This window comes from Cricetulus griseus, chromosome 2, assembly GCF_003668045.3.
Source record: "Cricetulus griseus strain 17A/GY chromosome 2, alternate assembly CriGri-PICRH-1.0, whole genome shotgun sequence".
Taxonomy (NCBI): domain Eukaryota; kingdom Metazoa; phylum Chordata; class Mammalia; order Rodentia; family Cricetidae; genus Cricetulus; species Cricetulus griseus.
The window spans coordinates 414,114,631-414,135,377 of NC_048595.1; the positions used below are offsets into that span (position 1 = coordinate 414,114,631).

General features: G+C 39.9%; 1 protein-coding gene and 1 long non-coding RNA gene across 2 annotated transcripts in view; one reads left to right on the top strand and one right to left on the bottom strand.

Annotated features, from left to right (window-relative positions):
• The window catches only part of Bmpr2 (bone morphogenetic protein receptor type 2), a 101,709-nt gene extending 94,661 nt beyond the window's left edge, over positions 1 to 7,048 (top strand). Inside the window, exons 12-13 of the mRNA XM_027396998.2 lie at positions 3,487 to 4,766; positions 6,405 to 7,048. Of these exons, the coding sequence (XP_027252799.1) occupies positions 3,487 to 4,766; positions 6,405 to 6,655 (1,531 nt within the window). The 3' untranslated portion in view covers positions 6,656 to 7,048. The remainder of the gene's footprint in view (positions 1 to 3,486; positions 4,767 to 6,404) is intronic.
• On the bottom strand, positions 1,580 to 3,605 carry LOC118238413. The gene is made up of 3 exons (XR_004768677.1): positions 3,466 to 3,605; positions 2,270 to 2,536; positions 1,580 to 2,154 (listed from the first exon to the last, which is right to left on the bottom strand). It is a non-coding gene; the product is annotated as an uncharacterized LOC118238413 (long non-coding RNA).
• Positions 7,049 to 20,747: the final 13,699 nt, after the last annotated feature.

Below are 20,747 nucleotides of genomic sequence, written 5' to 3' on the forward strand. Positions count from 1 at the left end.
GTGTGTGTGGGTAGGGGGGAGTTAATGTAACTTGCCTTTAATGGTAAAGGTAAAATATTTTCCTAGTTGTAAGAAGTTTATAACTGCTTCTACATATATTGTGTGGTATATCTCTTGTTTTTTATTAGTGTCCTTTTATTTCTTAAAGCATGCAGAGCTGTGACTTTGCCTGGATATCTACTACTGTTTCACTGCACACTAGGACTTTCAGACTGCCTCTCCAATACTCTTTCTTAAAGAACACACTAATACTTCTTTCTACTACACTGTGAATATGGTCTTATGAGACATTTCCTTTGTTAGAACTATAATTTAAATCCTAAATAAAAAGGCTTTTTAGGGCTGGAGAGATGGCTCAGGGATTAAGAGAACTGGCGGCTCTTGCAGAGGGCCCAGGTTCAATTCCCAGTACCTACATGATGGCTCATAAACAGTTCAAATCCCAGTTCCAGGGGGCTTTAACACCCTCTTCTGGCAGGCACATATGTAGTTTGCAGACAAAAACGCCCATTCATATAAAATAAAAATAAACATTAAAAAAAGAAAGACTTCATGGGGCTGGAGAGATGGCTCAGCAGTTAAGAGCCACCCCCATGGTAGCTCACAACCAACCATCTAAATGAGATCTGGTGCCCTCTTCTAGCATGTAGGCAGAACACTGTATACATTTTTTTTTTTAAAGGCTTTTTGAAGAAATTAAACTGGTAGTTCATGCCTGTCATCTCAGACCTTGGAGGCAGGAGGATTGCCAAAGGTGCAAGGCCATCTTAGACTAAATGATGAGTTCCAGGCCAATCTGGGCTGCAGATTAAAACTCTGTCTCAAAAGTTGAAAAGCCGGAACATCTCACCGGGCGTTGGTGGCACACGCCTTTAATCCCAGCACTCGGGAAGCAGAGGCAGGCGGATCTCTGTGAGTTCGAGACCAGTCTAGTCTACAAGAGCTAGTTCCAGGACAGCCTCCAAAGCCACAGAGAAACCCTGTCTCGAAAAACCAAAAAAAAGAAAAGAAAAGCCGAAACATCCCTGTACTTTGGCACTTGTAAACAGATAAACTATATTTCTTGGTTCTGTGTTTGGGAGCAAAAATAACAACTTTAGTACTTTATCTAATACATATTTAAAAGTTTCAGAAAGCTGGGCTGTTGTGGTATATGCCTTTAATCTCAGCACTTGGGAGACAGAGGCAGGTAAATCTCTGTGAGTTTTAGGCCAGCCTGGTCTACAAAGTGAGTTCCAGGACAGCCAGGACTGTTACACAGAGAAATCATGTCTCAAAAAACAAAAACAACAAACAAACATAAAGTTTCAGAAAAGACATCCAGGAAAAATATTATCAGGTGACATGAAAGTAAAAGTATATTTCAATTTTAAATCTTTTCCCCCTCTATTTTATGTTCTTTCTAACAACAATTTGTAATGTGTGCTGTCTGCACTACTTATAAATAGGTGGAAAGAGCCTCAGCTGTGTATCTTGCATATCACAAATCAAGAAGAGTAGAAAGAGACTAGCTGTTCTAAATAGAAGTGCTCTCACTTTACAAGGATTAGAAAAGTCTTCTGCTTCCATCTTCATTCTGTATTTCTGCTGCCTCATAATCTGTAAAACATGCAGTTTATATGTCTGTCAAGAGTCAGATGAAGGGACTAGAGAGATGGCTCAGTTAGAGCCCTTGTTGCTCTTTAAGCAAACCCTGGTTCAGTTCCCAGCACCCATCCACATGGTGGTTCCTAACCATCTGTAACTCCATTCCAGGGAGTCCTACTTCATCTTCTAACCTATACAGATACCACACATGAACATGAGCCACATACACATCTACAGGCAACTACATGAAATAGATGAAATTTAAAAGTCTTAAAAAAAAAAAAAATGAGTCACCTGAAGCTCCTTTTTGGTTTTTCTGTGTAGCTTTGTAGATCAGGCTGGCCTCGAACTCACAGAGATCCGCCTGCCTCTGCCTTCTGTGTTCTGGGATTAAAGGTATACACCACAAGCTCCTACTTTAAATACCTTTGAGTTGCTGGGCGGCGGTAGTGCACGCTTCAATCCTAGCACTCAGGAGGCAGAGGCAGGTAGATCTCTGTGAGTTTGAGGCTGTCTGGTCTACACAGTGAGTTCCAGGACAGGATCCAAAGCTACAGAGAAACCTGTCTTAAAGAAAAAAAAATACTTTTCAATTTTTTTGAATGATAAAAAGAAACCCCATGTATCTATTTTGTTTTCCCCCCTTATGTTAGTCACCTTTACTTGCAATGGCTCTTCTTACCTCCAGTCTCTCCCAGGTTTCTCTTAAATGACAGTTCATTCAATAATCATTTGCACTGTAGGCTTCCTCTTATTGTTCTTTAACCTCTCATCCCTTTAGCTTCCCTTTTCATGTTTGTGTAACAGCCTTTTCTTTGCCTTTATGTCATTCCCTTGCAGTCTTCTTTTATGGACCCTCTTTTCCTTCAGCTGATTCTCTTCTGCAATGTTTTCATCTGTGAATGTTCCAGTGCTTGATCACTTCAGTGAAGGCTGTCCCTAACGTTTTCTGTAATGAGATTTAAATAATTACATAACAGCATGACAGTCTAGAGCTGACACTTCCCAGGAGTGTTGGTGCCAGTTGTGCACCTCAGTGACTGAAGAGAAGTCCTGATTTGCAGTTGAGTTTTTTGCTCTTTGGGAGCCAGCCACCCAGCTCTCAAATAAATACATGGAGATGTATTCTAACTTACAAATGCCTGGTCTTAGCTTGGCTTATTTCTAGCAAGCTTTTTTAGCTTAAATTATTTTGTTTCTCTTTAACTACATTTTGCCTCTGGGCTTTTTACCTTTCTTTATTCTACATATCTGTCTTTCCTTCTTACTCTGTGGCTGGCTGGCTTGCTGGCTGGCCCCTGGTGTCCTCCTCTCTTTCTCCTTTTCTTGATCCTCACTCTCTTCCCTAGATTTCTCCTCCTACTTATTCCCTCTGCATGCCAGCCCTGCCTGTTCTTTCTCCTGCCTAGCTATTGGCCATTCAGCTTTTGTTCCTTTATCTGAGAGTCATCTTATGCCTCACTTACTCTTAAATATGAGTTAGGAGTAAACCAGGGCTAGTGAGATTGCTTGGCAGGTAAAGTACTTGCTGCTAAACCTGATAACCTGGTTTGATTCCTGAAACCCACATGTTGGAAGAGAACTGACTTCCACAGGTTGACCTCTGATCTCTATATGCATTCATACGTATTAAGTAAATAAGTGCAATAGAAGAATGCAAAGTATAAAATAAAAAGTAATTGAAGCTGGGAGGTGGTGGCAGAGACAGGTAGGTATCTGAGTTTGAGGTCAGCCTGGTCTACAGAGTGAGCTCCAAGACAGTCAGGGCTGTACAGAAAAACCTTGTCTAGGAGTAGGGGAGAAACAATGGACTTTGAAATCAGTGGTGTTTACTTAGAATAGACAATTTGTCATAAGTTTATGTTCTCATTGTCATACCTTTTTTTTTCTTTCTTCAAGCAACCTATCACATAATAGGCGTGTGCCAAAAATTGGGCCTTATCCTGATTATTCTTCTTCCTCATATATTGAAGACTCCATACATCACACTGACAGCATTGTGAAGAATATATCCTCTGAGCACTCAATGTCCAGCACACCTTTGACTATAGGAGAAAAGAACCGGAATTCAATTAATTATGAACGACAGCAAGCACAAGCTCGAATCTCCAGCCCTGAAACAAGTGTCACCAGCCTGTCCACAAACACAACCACCACAAACACCACTGGCCTCACTCCAAGTACCGGCATGACCACTATATCTGAGGTGCCGTACCCAGATGAGACAAATTTGCATGCCACAAATGTTGCACAGTCAATGGGGCCAACCCCTGTCTGCTTACAGCTGACAGAAGAAGACTTGGAGACTAATAAGCTAGACCCAAAAGAAGTTGATAAGAACCTCAAGGAGAGCTCTGACGAGAACCTCATGGAACACTCTCTTAAGCAGTTCAGTGGGCCAGACCCATTGAGCAGTACCAGTTCTAGCTTGCTTTATCCACTCATAAAGCTTGCAGTGGAAGTGACTGGGCAGCAGGATTTCACACAGGCTGCAAATGGCCAAGCATGTTTAATTCCTGATGTTCCACCTGCTCAGATCTATCCTCTCCCTAAGCAGCAGAACCTTCCTAAGAGACCTACTAGTTTGCCTTTGAACACCAAAAATTCAACAAAAGAACCCCGACTAAAATTTGGCAACAAGCACAAATCAAACTTGAAACAAGTAGAAACTGGAGTTGCCAAGATGAATACAATCAATGCAGCAGAACCTCATGTAGTGACAGTAACTATGAACGGTGTGGCAGGTAGAAGCCACAATGTTAATCCCCATGCTGCCACAACCCAGTATGCCAATGGGGCAGTGCCATCTGGTCAGGCAGCTAACCTAGTGTCACATAGGGCTCAAGACATGCTGCAAAACCAATTTATTGGTGAGGATACCCGACTGAATATCAATTCCAGTCCTGATGAGCATGAACCTTTACTGAGACGAGAGCAACAAGCTGGCCATGATGAAGGGGTTCTGGATCGTTTGGTAGACAGGAGGGAACGGCCTCTAGAAGGTGGTCGAACTAATTCCAATAACAATAACAGCAATCCATGTTCAGAACAAGATGTACTTACACAGGGTGTTACAAGCACAGTTGCAGATCCTGGGCCAACAAAGCCCAGAAGAGCACAGAGGCCCAATTCTCTGGATCTTTCAGCCACAAATATCCTGGATGGCAGCAGTATACAGAGTAAGTGGAGGGATCATGGAGTGTCCTTTAGGATTCTTTACCTTTCGCACTTCCAGAGACAAAGTGACTGGGCCTCATAAGTAATTGTGTTATTGCAAAGTGGGGGAAGTGGGCCTTTCTTTTCCTTTCTTTCTTCCTTCCCCCCTTGGTCATTGATAATTAAAAAGCTAGTATCACAATAGTCAGAAAAATTACCAACTTAGTCTATGTTTTACTTGATGGCTTTTTTATGATGTGGTTCATATACTTTTATGACAAGTGAGATTAAATCAGTACTTATTAGTATCAGAGCACCAAGTAGCAACATTATGCCACTTTTATTTCTGAAACATATTAATATGTTAAATCTACATTTAGTCTTTATATGTATTTTGTGTTTGTTCGTTTGTTTGAGACAAGGTCTCTATATGTAGTCCTGGATGCCCTGGAACTTGCTATATAGACCAGGATAGTCTGATCTGTATAGCAAGTATGGTGTGCTGGGATTAAAGGCATGTGTCACCATACCCAGCTCTCAGTAAGTCATAGAAGTCAAGAGAAGTTTCAGAAAGTCATCTTTTTATTGAGTCTCATATATTAAACAGAGCCGTGCTGTGGGGTGGAACCTAGATAGGTCAGCTGCCACTTGGTGTCCTACCTTAACGGAATTACAGCCATGACAGGAGAGCTCACCAGAATCTCTGAACAGTCATTATTAAATAAAATGGTTTCTCCTTTTGTTTGTATTTATGAAAGAAAAACAAGTCATGTTTTATGCTTTCTTAAACTACAGAATGGGCTGAAACAAGGTCTCAAAACAGTAAATATCTAGCCCCTTGGCTGTACATGTAGTCAGAGGTAAAATACTAGCCTACTATACACAAGGCTCAGGTTTAAGTCTCCAGCACCACAAAGAAAAGAAAATCTAAGCCGGGGGTGGTGGTGGTGGTGGTGGTGGTGGTGGTGGTGGTGGTGGTGGTGGTGGTGGTGGTGGTGGCACACACCTTTAATCCCAACACTCAGGAGGCAGAGGCAGAGGCAGAAGATCTCTGAGTTTGATGAGGTCAGCCTGGTCTACAGAGTGACTGTTTTGAAAAGAAAAGGAAAAAAAAAGAAAGAAAGAAAACCTAGCCCTTTATTTGAGTGGTTTATATTACAAGCTAGTTGACATACCTTGCTTGCTTCTGCCAGCATAAAGCATCTTTTCAGATATGAGAACAGAGAATTATGGGGAAATGTTCATCCCTCTTAAAAATATTACGTTTCTGGATGGTGGTAACGCATACCTTCAATCCCAGCACTTGGGAGGCAGAGGCAGGCAGATCTCTGTAAGTTCAAGGCCAGCCTGGTCTACAAAGCTACACAGAGAAACCCTGTCTTGGGGTGGGGGTGGGGCTTGTCTTATATAGCTCAGGCTGGCCTGTGTAGTGACTGTGGAGTCTAGGTTGGTCTTGAACTTCTGATCCTCCTGCTTCTACTTCCAAACTGCTAGGATTGCAGATACTCACAACCACCAGGGTTTATGTGGTACTGGAATTGAGCTCAGGGCTTTGTGCACACCAGGCAAGGACTCTGTCAACTGCATTACATATCCAGACACCTCTTTACTTCTAAGTATTGTCCTTTCATACAGCTCATTTCTTGTACTTTTATTTTCAGTAGGTGAATCAACACAAGATGGCAAATCCGGATCAGGTGAAAAGATCAAGAGACGTGTGAAAACTCCATATTCTCTTAAGCGGTGGCGCCCCTCCACCTGGGTCATCTCCACTGAACCACTGGACTGTGAGGTCAACAACAATGGGAGGGACAAAGCAGTTCATTCTAAGTCTAGCACTGCTGTGTACCTTGCAGAAGGAGGCACTGCCACAACCATGGTGTCTAAAGATATAGGGATGAATTGTCTGTGAGATGTTTCCAAGCCTATGAAGTGAAATTATTTTTTTTGCATCGTTTAAACATGCAGAAGACATTAAAAAAAAAACAAAAACTGCTTTAACCTCCTGTCAGCACCCCTTCCCACCCCTGCAACAAGGACTTGCTTTAAATAGATTTCAGCTATGCAGAAAATTTTAGCTTATGCTTCCATATTTTTTAATTTTGTTTTTTAAGTTTTGCACTTTTGTTTAGTCTTGCTAAAGTTATATTTGTCTGTTATGACCACATCATATGTGTGCATATCAAAAGTGGTCTCAAAATATTTTTTTAAGAAAAAAGCAAAAACAATGTATTGCTGATAATCAGTTTGGACCATTTTCTAAAGGTCATTAAAACAGAAGCAAATTAAGGCAGGTTCAACTGCAGTGGTGTCTGGTATCCATGTTTTATTTCTGGGCACAAGCTAGTTTATATGTTGATATGTTTTTGAACATATTATCTGTTGGACATTCTTCTTTCCTGTATTTTATTTGAATGTGCAATAGTCTTTAGACCACAAAGAAGCTCTCTTGTCAGCTCTCTTCTATCGGGGCACACATTCTTCCACTGGTGAAACACTTCCCCCATTCTTCAGTAATATGAACATTTTCTTGCTTTTTCCTTAGGGAGAATGCATAGACACTGTCCAAAGGGCTCCAAAAAGGACTTACCAAAACCTTTTTTGAAATGCCATTGTCTTTTAACCTTCCAAATACTAAGTGTATCCTTCCAGGCATTTTAATAAGCATATTTGATTCTGATTTTGGAAGTTCATAAGAGAGCATAGAACAAAACAAAAGAAAGCAAATATTAACCTTTTCCATTTTATTTTTCTATGTATGTTCATGTTCTGTATTCATTTATTTAAGAAATACTTTTTATCAGAAAATTTATAAAGCTAAACTTACATGGAATTTTTAAGTAAGTAGATGGGCAATGTGATGTAGTGTAGGAACTTTGATTTTCTGATCATCACAAGTTAAATTACATTTCCTATTTATAATAACTTCAGAAAAACTCATAGTTTTGAATTTATAGTATCTTTTATTGTTTCCCAGCAAAGCCTGTCAGCTTTATGTGAAAACAATTCCTTTTCCCATGACCTAAAACACTGTGTGGAAAGCTCAGTCAACCAGCATGCCCAATCCCATGGAAGAAGGGCCTGCTGCCAAATTTAAGACTATTAAACAGACTAAGATTTACTCTCTGTCTTTCGATAACTTTCCTTGCTAATCCTATTTTCATAATTTCCCCTTTTACCAGTTTCACACGATCTCCTTTGAGCAGGACTTATTATTTATGTTGTAGGAGAGCATGCCTTCTAGTGATAACATACCAGTGAAGTCACTGTCACACTCCCTTTGCTTCTTTTGTCACTAATGATCTCTAAAACAGGCACTGTGTCTTTTAATAAAGCACTTTCTGTCAAATATGGGAATTTCCCCTAAACATTGTTTGCTGCCAATTTGAAAACAAATTGTTCTCATGTTTTCAGATTCTCAGAATCCTTAATATCCATTATCTGATTAAGTTTTAAATTTTTGCAGGGGAGATTTAAAAAAAGTTCAGTACAAATCTCCAAATTTCTGATTTTGGTTCTCATGTCCTGAACACCACTTTTCATTGATAATCCTCTGCCCTTGCCATTTAAATGAGAACAGCCCACTTTTCCCAGTACACTGTCCACAGCGCTTGTGACTCACTTGTGTAAGCCTTTGAGTTGTCATCTGCTGTGCTTCTTTGATGTGACAATATTTAAAACATTTATTCAGCTGGATAAGTTCTCAGTCCTTAGAATTACAATTATTGTATTTGTGCCCAGGGTCCCTTTCTCTGTTTTGTGATTTATTGGCTGGCCTTCTTGTGGTTCAGGTTTGGGGTTATTTTGGTTGGTTGGTTGGTTTTTTTGTTTTGTTTTGTTTTTCGGTGTGTGTGTGTGTGCGTGTGTGTGTGTGTGTGTGTGTGTGTGTGTGTGTGTGTGTGTGTGTGTGTGTGTGTGTGTGTGTGTGTTGGGAGGTGCTTTGAGACAGGGTTTCTCTGTGTAGCCCTGACTGTCCTGGAACTTGCTCTGTAGACCAGGCTGGCTTCGTACTCAGATTCTTAGTATATATTTTTGTCTTCTAACATACAGTTTCTTTCAGATAGTCACTATTCTTATCTATGTAACAACTTGTGTCTTTCACTTATTTCTCTTGTCCAAATGGCTTTCAGATACATTTCAGGATTTTTTGTGTTTTCAGTTGTGGGGCAACTTTAAATCAAAAATAATTATATTCCTTCCATCTCCAATTTGAAGCATTGAGAATAAATGGCCCTTTGAGGTCCAACTGATCTTTTCCTGTCCCAAAGTTGTCTTTCGTTCTGAAGAATTTGAATTAGGACCAGTCAATTATGAATTTTTTTCAACAGTCTTTAATGGTTAGTACATTTATAAAATCCTTTAAAAATTAATATGCGAGATTAAAAGAAAGTATAGTTTCCCATCTCATGCAAATATGTTTAAAACAAATAATTCCTTTCACTGATATATGGTAACTATTTGGAAAATAGGAAAGGTAGAAGTATAAGTCATTTTAATAAATTTGGAAATCTATTATACACAGTACACAAAAATCCTTTAATAACTTATATATTACTTTTTAGCTTTATTTATCTGACTCTTGAAGCTGAAACTGAAATTTACCAAAACATTTCACATAAAAAATTAATTTTGGGCCTTTTGAATAAAGTCATTCAGTTTAAAAATATTTCCCTGGATGGTATTATAAAAAGCATCCTAATAGGACATCAGAGTGTAGTGTCAGGTCCCTTAAGAAGATACCAGTTGTGGGGCTGGAAAGACGGCAAGCCAGTTAAGGGAATCTAGGAAGTGTGTAACCCTCCCTCACAGACCCCAGGTCTCTCTTAGGATATGATAATTTTCAATATTCACACCCTTGACTAGCAGTGGGTTGTGGTGGCTTTTGTTTTCCAGAAGACAAAATTGCATTTTAAATTTTTTTTTTTTTAGGTTATGAACTATGCAAACTTTGCCCAAAATTACCTTACACGATCCCTTCCTAACTATGCTCATTGATAATGTCTGTCTAGCTGTCTACTTCCTGAGCTATCACACAGATTCCCAGCAAAAAGAGGCTTCTACAGGTGTCCTCAGAAGCACAAGAGCACCCTGTGTGCCCACAGAGGTGGAACACCTGCTGTTCCTCTCTTTAAACCCCTCATGGTTTATGCTGACTGTCCCTCCACTGTCTGACTTACGGCTTTTTTTCATACCTATTCTATCCCTCTTGTTTGCTTTGGGAGTGTCTGTCATACCTAGTAGGGAAAAGGGAATAGCTGGTCCTTCGTCCTTCTCTGCAGTGCTCTTCAGTTGGCTTCAGGATTCTCAATCAACACTTCATCAGATAAATTTTTCCAGTTCCTTTAGGTCTGTTTCTCCTCAAATCTATTTTAATAACTGTATTTATATTTAAGAGCACATAAAATTCTATGTTATATTCAAATTAATTGCTCCAGTTAATTTATAGCACAGTAGTTTGATAGAACTCAGAGTAAAGATGTTACCTTTTGACATTGGATTTAATCATCAGACCACCCAAAAATCAGCACTTAATTTTTGTATTATCTACATTTTCTATTAAAATGTATTTTATGATTTTATATCCACACAGATAGAACTGAAAAGCCATGCATACATAATTGTGTTTCATTTTCATTAAACTCTCACCTATGTCACAGTGCGTTTTAGTATTACGATTGAGCCACAACAAATACTGTACGTTTTTCTTCATATCAAATACTATATTAAACACAAAATGCAAAATTAACTATCAAAAGCAGACCCTACAGATATCAGGTATTACCCATGGATATTTTTGTATCTCTGTAGACCACTTTTGAAATGCTTACCGTTGTTTTTGCAGCATAGAGTGGATGGACTAGAACAATTTTCATTTAAGTTTTAAGTGGTTAAAGTTGGGTGTTTGTGTAGAGAGTAGATCTTTAAAATTTATCTCATGGCAAATAGATTTGAAAGTAAACATTTGAGAGGCTATACTATATGTTAAAATTATGCCCCAAATAAATCTATTGAATTTTTTTAATTCCAATTTTATTATTGCTATGATGTTTGAGGTGTTTCTACTGAACATTGTAAACACACACATTCATTTGTAAAACTTGGTTTGCAGCCCACATTCAAATCTAGAGCAGAAAGAATCTTTAGAACTAAAGTGCTTCATTAGGATGTCCAGTGTGTAACTGAATTTTAATGAAAATTGACTGTACTTGAAATTGCAACTTGACTGTTTTTTTCTTTTTAAAAGGTTCCCCCTGTTTTATTTGTATTTTAAATTTCAGAAACATCTTCATGGTTTAGAATCACTTTTAGACATAGTATTACTTAAAAACTCAGGGTGCCTTTCATCTGTTTGTACACTGAAAACATTCAGTTGGTAGCAAACAAGCAATTAGATCTAGTCAGATATTTAAAGTGTTTGTTGCATAGTAATGTGTTATCATATTATTTGACTTAATTCACATCAACATGATATTTGATTTCATTAATCATAAAAACTTGCCCAGTTCTGTAATTACTGAATATTAGGAATGACTCAACTAATTGGCCACATGTCACAGCAGATTTAAGCCTTGGAGTTAAAATGCCAGCTTAAACATGTTCTGTTCTTGGTTCTGTGGTTATACTGGATGGAACAAATGTTTCATTTTGTTTTGTTTTTCTAATAACAGAGCTTAGGAAAAGTAATTCTGCGATAGAATTTTCTTAAGAGATAATTAGCATTATAAAACTTCTAAAAGTGAGCTGATGACTGTAGCTTTAGTAATGGCTTGATGGCTTTGAGAAGGTGATCTATAGTAAGCAGTTTTTCACACTGTCAGAGCCAAACAATTTTTCTTTAAGTCAGATAAACTTAAGCTCTAATTGGTCTGCTGTATATTTAAATCTTAGCAGTGGAATTATTTGTAATCAGTCTTGTCTCAGGCTCCCTATCTTGGTATCAGTCTTAAGTATATAAAGGAAACATTTGTAAAGATGTATAAGAGTAAGAAAACTAATGACTAAAACATGCAATTCAAAGCAATTAGGTTTCAATTTAATATTGAGTTGCTTGACTTATGTGGCTTTTTTTTCTTTCATGGTAACATTTATTTATTTAAGGGATGTTGTATGTCATGTCTTCATTTCTATAGAAATTGTATTGTATAAGTGTTTGTGTAAGCTGGAATCATCCTGAATTTTCTGTTGCTAATTTTTCAAGTGAGCTTACATGGATAACTGTAAAATACATTAACTCTTAGGGTGTTATAGCTGAAACATGGAGATGTGTAGCTGCCATGTTTTTTCTGAACGGACAAGAAAAACATTAGCTACCAAGTATTCATTTCTGAGGATGCTTTTTAGAAAAAGAAAGGCTGACAATATTGGCTCTTCCTCAGAACCCTCTTTCTTGTTAACGGGTATCTTTTGTTGGTGTATTCTGTTCTTACATTACAGATAGAATATCGTGTGTGAATTTATGAGTAATTACTTTCAGTTACTTGCTTTTGTATAAGCCATCTGAGACCTTGCTATGCTGTATAAGTTGTGTTTGATGGAGCAGTGTGAGTATGAAATAAAGCAGATCACTTTCTTTTGTATTATCTATGGATGCCACTATGAACGCTGACATTAAGCCACTAAAGAGTTTTCTATGAATAAGTGTAAGTAAATGCTTTGATATATATAAACCTAAATACAAAGATTGTATTGAGACAGAGACATTGGCAAAGGAAGTTTTAAGGCAGTTCTTTAGGTTTAAAAAGGCTTGCTGTAAAATGGTGCATTATTCCATTTATTAAAGATCATATTAATGACATTAAGTGTTTTTTTTAAGATTTATTTATTTTGTGTACATTGGTGTTTTTCCTGTATGTTTGTGTGTGTGAGGGTGTTAGATTCCCTGGAACTGGAGTTACAGGTGTTTGTGAGCTACCATGTGGGTGCTGGGAATTGAACCCAGCACCCACTGGAGTCCTCTGGAAGAGCAGCCAGTGCTCTTAACTGCTGAGCCATCTCTCCAGCCCTGTAAGTGTAACAGTTCTCCAGAAACTGTTATTGCTAATATGATATCATAGAGACTTTGCCATAGAGTCAGCACATGCTCTAATGTGACTTGTATAACAGTGTGATACAGAATATCAGTTGCAGTTAAAATTATAGCTGCCACTTTCTAGCTGCTTACAATATGCTGAACACCATGTTACGTGTTGTTTGTACGGTTGACAGTTTTCCCAGCTATCTTACAAATACATGGTCTCTCTCTTTTATAAGTGAAGAAGTAGAAATTCAGAACATTTAAATACCTTTCTTCAAGCACATAGCCAGTAAGTGATGGATGGGATCCTAGTCATACATTTTATACTTTGCTTTGAACTATAGCTTTTGAGTTTGCTTGTGGCAAGGAAAACTCATAAACGTAAATAAAGTCTGCTCAATGGTTAGAGTAGCCAAGAACAAGTTCAAGTGGTTAGATGCTGCCCAAAGCCACTGGTACTCAACTCCTTTTGGTCACCTATTGTTTTGGTGACCTTTGAATTGTTAAGTCATCTTTTTGGTCAGATCCTTATGTTTGAGGAATTTTCGTCTTCCTCCTCTGGTGTCTTTCTTTGTTGCCCTACTTCTGCCTCCAGAGTAGCTGGTATTGCTCGTTTCTACTACCGTAACAGCTAGATCACTTGCTTAAAAGGCAGTATGTGTTTAGGGAGGACAACACATTTTATCTGTTTCCAGATGGATTCAGTGTGTTGGCTATCTGTCATGCAGTGGAATCCTGTACCAGTCTATAGGGAAAGCATGTTCAAGAGGTGTGCTTTTACCCAGCCAGGTGCCAGGAGAATTTCTGCTGGAAGAAAAAAATGCAGCTTGCTCCCATAGGTGCTGTTGTCATCTTAAGTGATATTTTAGGAATCATAGATTTGAGGTATCTTTTTTTCCTTTTGACTCTAGTCTGGTATGCAGTATTACAGGAGCAATACTACAGTTCTCTATAGAATCTACTGTGGGGTATTTAAGATAATTTCATGTCCTTAGAGGAAATGTGGTGACTTATTTGATCTGTCTCCCCAGTTTATACTCTTTTCTGCAAGGAGCTACCTTCAGCTAGTGATTAATCTTCTTTTTGTTCTATAATGCTTTTTAAAGGCCAAATTCTACATTCATTTTATTCGTGTGATTTATTTTTCAGAATTGACAAGATGAACTGAGAGATACCAAAAAGTATGCTACAACTTCTCCTCCAGAAGGAGAGGACTTGCAGCGGTATGTGATTTTCCTAGGGGGTCACATGGGCATGTCTGTTTGCACTGACAGGACACCAGCTGACCAAAGAAGTGACTGCCAAGTGCAGCTTGGTAAACCAATGAGTTCATTGGGATTACACATACAGGAGTAAGTATGAGTGGCTCATAGCAGGTTCTTCACTGAGAGATAACAAAATGTTTAGAGCTGGGTGGTGGTGGCACATGCCTTTAATCCCAGCACTTGGGAGGCAGAGGCAAGCTGATCGCTGACTTCCAGGACAGCCAGGGCTACACAGAGAAACCTTGTCTTGAAAAACCAAAATATTTAAAATAAAAATTTTAGAAATTGTAAGAAAGGGGAGTTAGAGAGATGACTTTAAGGTTACAAGCACTTGCTATTTTCTCAGAGGACCTGGATTTGTTTTATAGCTTTCATATGGTGTTTCTCAACTATCCATAACCCTTAGTCTAGGGAGTCTGATACCTTCTTCTAGTCTCTGTAGGCATCAGTTGTGCCTATGGTACACATACATACATGTAGCTAAAGCAGTCGTACAAATAAAATATTTCTTAAGGGAGAGGAAAAGATGTTAATGTATGATAAACATACTGGAGATTAAAAACAGCCCTTATGTGGCTGGAAAGATGGCTGGTCAATTAAGAGCACTGGCTGTCTTGCAGAAGACCCAGGTTCAATTACCAGAACCCACATGACAGTTCACAACCATCAGTAACTCTAGTCCCAGTGGATCTGAATCCTCTTCTGGTCTCCAGGGCAGTGCATAGACATGCATGCAGACTGACACCTATACACATAAAATAAATCCAAAAAACAAGCCCTACTCTCACAATAAGACTTGAAATTATAGTGCATATTATAAATGTGGGAGAAGTCATGGGAGGGATACCTGCTTCAGTCTGAATGAATTGAACAATTCTCCTCCATGACTGTCCTAGGATATAAGTAGTAATTAATTAAGAGGATCACTGGTCCTCTTTGCAAAGCTGCCATTTTCACACAGCCCTGGGTACCAGAACATGAGCCTTTGCAAGGAGAGTGAAAACATTAAGGCTGGATTCAGAATTTGGCATAGTGACTTACATCTGTAATGTCAGCACTCAGGAAGGTACAGCAGTATTGTTGAGCCAGCATACCAATCTATGTAACATAATGAAACCCCATCTCAAAAGATTAAGTTATGGAGCTGGGGAGATGATAAAAATGCTTACCGTATAAGCATGGGGACCTGAGTTCAGATACCTAGCACCCAGCTGGTTGTGGTACGCACCTGTAACTCCAGAACAGGTAGAGACAGGAGGACCCTTGAAACTTGCTGGCCAATCATATGAGCAAAACCAATAGAGTTCCAGGTTCAGTGGGAGGCCCAGTCTCAAAAATTAAGTGGAGAAGCAAATTAATAAGACTCCTGATATTAACCTATGGCTTACACACACACACACACACACACACACACACACACACACACCCCACACACCACACACCCCACACCCCACACCACACAGCAAAAAGTAGGACTGAAGATGTTAAATGGAAGGACAGAGAGAGGATGACACAGCTATCCCAGATAGGCAAGCATGCAAGTCTGAACTCACCTGGGAGTCAGTAAAAGAAATTAATCAGCAGGTTTCAAAGCAGCTAGCCCTCTTGGTAGCATAAAGAATGGGCTGAGAGGAAGGGAACTGTGAATAAAGTCATACAGACAAGCACCAACAAGAGATAATGGGAACCTACACTGAGGTGAGTCAGTGGTAGAAGGGAGGCAGCAGCAGACCAAGTCAAGGTTGACAAGATCAGAAGGACCCAGTGTCTGGAAATGATCGTCTCACATGGGAGCGAGAAACATCTCAGAATGTTCAGATGACAGACGGGTTACCTTTACAAGTCAAGGCCAGCCTGGGCTTCAGGGTAAAACATTGTCAATGGCTGGGCGTTGGTGGCGTAAGCCTTTAATGCCAGCACTCGGGAGGCAGAGGCAGGTGGATCTCTGAGTTCGAGGCCAGCCTGGTCTACAGAGTGAGTTCCAGGACAGCCTCCAAAGCCACAGAGAAATCCTGTCTCTGAGCTGATCATACAAGCCTGGTGACCTACATTTGATCACCCAAAGAATTGACTCCTTGAAGTTGCTGTCTGATGTCTTCATGCTCACTGTGGCATGCCTACCACCACGACTACATAGACTTAACTTCCTTTTTTGTTTTTTTTTAATTTAAAGGGGTCGGAGCACCTTATAAAGAACATCAAGGCTTGGCAGAGGTGGTGGCAGATGTGTGGTTTGTGTGTGTGAAGACAAAGAGAAATAGCAAAGACAAAGTTGTCATGAAATGGAGGTGCTGTCACCAACTTTCCTTCCTAGCCTTGAACTCTTCCTCCCATCCTGTCTTAACTGGGAAGGGAAAAATTATTCAAAGGAACAAACGGACTTTGTATGGTTCTGGGTTTGTTTATTTTTTATTGTGATAAACAAAAAAGGTGAAGTTTTCCTTATCAACTTTACCAGTAGCATTTAAATCATCAATCTTGTATGTATAATGTCATGATTAATATGCTTCAATTCCTAAGGGGGGGGTGATATTTAAAGAAATCATGCAGAACTTCAGAAACACCCAAGTCTTTAAATGTTTTTGTTTTTAAATAAGTGAGTTTACTAATCTGGCTTACCTATGACACTTGGTGATGCCCTCTGTGTCAGTTACTTTTCTCATCCTTTTACCAAATACCTGAAAAAAAAGCGATGTGAAGGAGGGCATGTTTCTTTTGGCTCCCAGTTGCTGGTAAAAGAGGCATGGCAATGGGACCAGTTACTGTCCCTGGCAGTGAGAGTTTGTCGCAGGGCTTCCTCACACCTTTGTGGAACAGGAAGGCAGCAGGGTAGTGTGGCTAAAAAGGAGCTGAACCATCCCCATAAGGCCTCTCACCAGAAACCCACTTTCTCCATACAAGTGTTGAAACCCTTGGGCCTCTGGGGAACAGTTTACATTCAAACTGTAACACCCTTTAAGGTAATATCTTTAGGGGGCTGGAGAGATGGCGCAGCAGTTTATATTTGATACTCTGCCTGGAGGACTCAAGTTTGATTCCCAACACACACGTGGCAACTCACAACCATCTATGACTCCAGTTCCAGGGGATCTAACACACTCTTCTGGGGACTGCTTGCATGCGGTACACACACACATACATGCAGGCAAAAGAGACATACACATAAAAATAAATCTTTGGGGAGTGGCTGAAGAGATGGCTTGGTGGTTAAGAGCATTGGAACTGGGGTTCCCAGCGTCCACATAGCAGCTCACAGCTATCTGTGAGTCCAGCAGGGGATCTGACACCTTCACACCAATGTACATAAAATAAACTATAAAAAAAAGTCTTTTTTTAAGTTGTATCTTTTCACTTCTAGAAAAGTAATTTTTAAAGAATGGCTATGGTGGTTTGCAGGCCTATAATTCTAACACTTGGGAGACTGAGGTGGGGATATAGCAAGTTTGGGATTACCTGAAAATTTAGTAAGACCCTGTCTAAAACTCTCAAGAGATTTGTTCTTACAACACCAGATTAAAGCTCAAAGGAACTAGATTCACTTCAGGAATGATGAATTAGCTATAATACCAACACAGAGATGTCTTTAGGGTAATGAAAGGCATACCTCATCTATGAAAAAAAAAAAAAAAAAAACACAAGTCAAAAAAAGTCTGCCTTTGAGCATCTCCGTGGCCTTCTTCCACAGCTTATGTGAATGTGGCTAGTAGAAACGTTTATTTTCTTGAAATGCTACTTTAGCAAAAATCTACAATGTCCAAAGAGGCAAAAATAAAAGAAAAGATAAAAGATATACAAAAACAACATTTTTAAAGGGCTAAGATGTAATGATAGACTGCTTACCTAGCATGTGAGTCTCTGGTCTGCCATCCCTCCCCCCCCCCAGCCATGCCCCTCTTCCACCAGTACTGAGGGTGGAGGGTGGTGGGGGTGGTGTGAAAAGATTTTGTGTCAACTTAACTCCTACTGCCCTTCTTAGTAGTGTTTGGAAACCCTGCTAAAGGCTGTGGTGGTGCATGCCTTTAATTCCAGCACTTAGGAGGCAGAGGCAGGTGGATCTCTGAGTTCAAGGCCAGCCTAGTCTACAGAGTGACTTCCTGTACAGCCAGGACTATACAGAGAAACTCTGTCTTGAAAAACCAGAGACAAGAAAACCTTATTATGATAGTTGGTCATCCCTCCAAACATTCGACCTGTGTCAGTGGTCTGACATGATCACTAGGTTCAAGATCTTCAGCCTGGATTTATCTACCTCTGGTGACCACACACATTCTGATTAGCCTTCCTTCATCATTTCCGAAGTTTACAGCTGCTTGTCTCATCTCCTCACTGGGTCTACTAGCTGTTTGTGGGCAGGGAGAGTCCCATCAGTTTCCCGTCTCTAAAATAGCAGTGTTTTATTAACTACTGTGCCGATGTCAAAATACTGGGTTGTTTTTTTTTCATTTGTAAGATATATTTGTATTTAGCTTCTATAAATCTGCCTTCTTTGTTGGAGATGGAGGTCAGGAGTGACGTGTTTGCCTGGTAAGTTTGGTCCCCAGTACCAACCAACTATATACATATATGCTTGCTAGCATATTTAAGTCAGCCCATCCTAGTTCTTCTGAGTTACTCTGGGTTCTTGAAAGCAACTTGACTGCACATCATTTGTGAATGAGGTTGCAGGATGTGTGGTTGTGTATTTGCAGTTAAGTTGGGTAGAATCATCCCCGGGGGCAGGGGGAATATGGCTGTGATGTATACATGACTACGCTACCCACAGACTCCATTCGGCACCATGGCTTCCAGAAGAGCAAGTCTTGATTTTCAGATACTTTAAATGCTTTTATTTTGCATTCTGTTGTTATCATTTTTGCTTTTACTCATCATATTTAGTAAAACGAGAAATCATCCAAAGTCATTAACCTTTACAAATCTCCATGGATGTAGGAAAAGGAGGTTCTTCAGTTTGACTAGAAAATTTCGTCAACCCTGATGACAGACGTCAATTGCAACTTTATCATCAGGGCAAACATCAACTGTAATCTACAGGGCTAGACACCACCATTACTGAGATAAATTTCACAAGATGTCTTCGTTCAAGCGGCAGTTACCACAGCACCACGTCCTTGTGCCACTAGGGGGCGCGCCTAGTTCATGTTCTAATTGCTGGAATGGTTTTCTTTGGGGTGAATTGAGACAGAATTTCTTTGTATATACCTGGCTGTCCTGGAACAAGCTCTGTAGAACAGGTTGGCCTCGAACTCACAGAAACCTGCCTGACTCTGCCTCCTGAGTGCTGGAATTGAAGGTGTGTGCTATCACAGCCTTTTTTTTTAAATTACATTTATTATTGTGGAGTGTGCATGTGCACTCTAGTACACAAGTGTCATGCCTGCATTTGAAGGTCAAGGGACAACATGCATAAGTTTGCTCTCTCATCCTACCATGTGGGTCCTAGGATTCAAACTCAGAATTGGAGCCAAGTGCCTTTGTGCACAGAAAGGCACAAAGTAGTCCTGTGGTGTTTTCTTTTTGATTATCAATGTCCAGCTATCAGGGCAGGCCCAGTGAGCACAATGTATATTTAGGTGCAGTGCTTTCCCCCAGCTGAAGCTTGAAGTACGTGGAAAGCCTACAGATTGGTCCTCTCCAGAGAGCGTACACTAAAGCCAGACTTGTACATGATTCAGGACTTCACTTGAGTTTCACAATGAAATGTAAATTACAATTTATTTTTGTGTATGGGTTTGTGTGTACATCTGTGTGTGCTTTGGCACATGAGTGAAGGACAGAATACCTTGGTGGTCGACCCTTGCCTTCCACTGCAAGGCATGGTGTCTCTTGCTTGTACCTGCACTGTGTACTCCAGACAAGCTAGCATGCGGGCTTCAGGCATTCTCTTGTCTCTGCCTCCCATTTCGCCTTGGTGTACTAGAATCACATACAGACATGGACCACTGAATCTGGCTTTTCATGGGCTCCAGGGGACAGAACTCGGGTCATTAGGCTTGCACAGTTAGTACTTTGACCAGCAGAGCCGTCTCTCTAGCCCATAATTTACAATTTCTAAGACATCAGAAAAGGTGTCTTTCATAGAACCCTGGCATTTGGCAGAATTCTGTCAAAGTTCAGCCAAGTTCTGTGAGAATAGTTTATAAGAAAAGTTGGCTTTTAGATGTTTGTTTATTTTTCCAATTGTCTTTCTCAATACTTAATTTTTTGAGGAAGTAGTTTCTGGTTACTGTATTTTTTTTCCCCTGCTTAAAGCTTCTACCAAAAAAAAAAAAAAAAAGCCGGGCGTTGGTGGCGCACAAGACCAGCCTGGTCTACAAGAGCTGGACAGCCTCCAAAGCCATAGAGAAACCTGTCTCGAAAAAACAAAAAAACAAAAAAAAACCTTCTACCTTAAGGGCCTCACATGGTGATGGTACATACTGCCCGAGGCAGAGGCTGAGGCTCAGGCAGAAGAATCTCTATGAGTTCCAGAACAGCCAGGGCTACACCCAGACTCTGGCTCATTTTTTTTTTTTCTTTCTACCTTGAAATAACATAGGCACCAATATTAAGAACAAGACTGGGAGCCAGGCAGGTGGTGGTGCACACCTTTAGTCTCAGCACTCAGGAGGCAGAGGCAGGTGGATCTCTGTGAATTTGAGGCCAGCCTTGTCTACAGAATGAGTTCCAGGAAAACCAGGACTGTTACATAGAGAAACATTGTCTTGAAAAACCAAAAATGAAAAAAG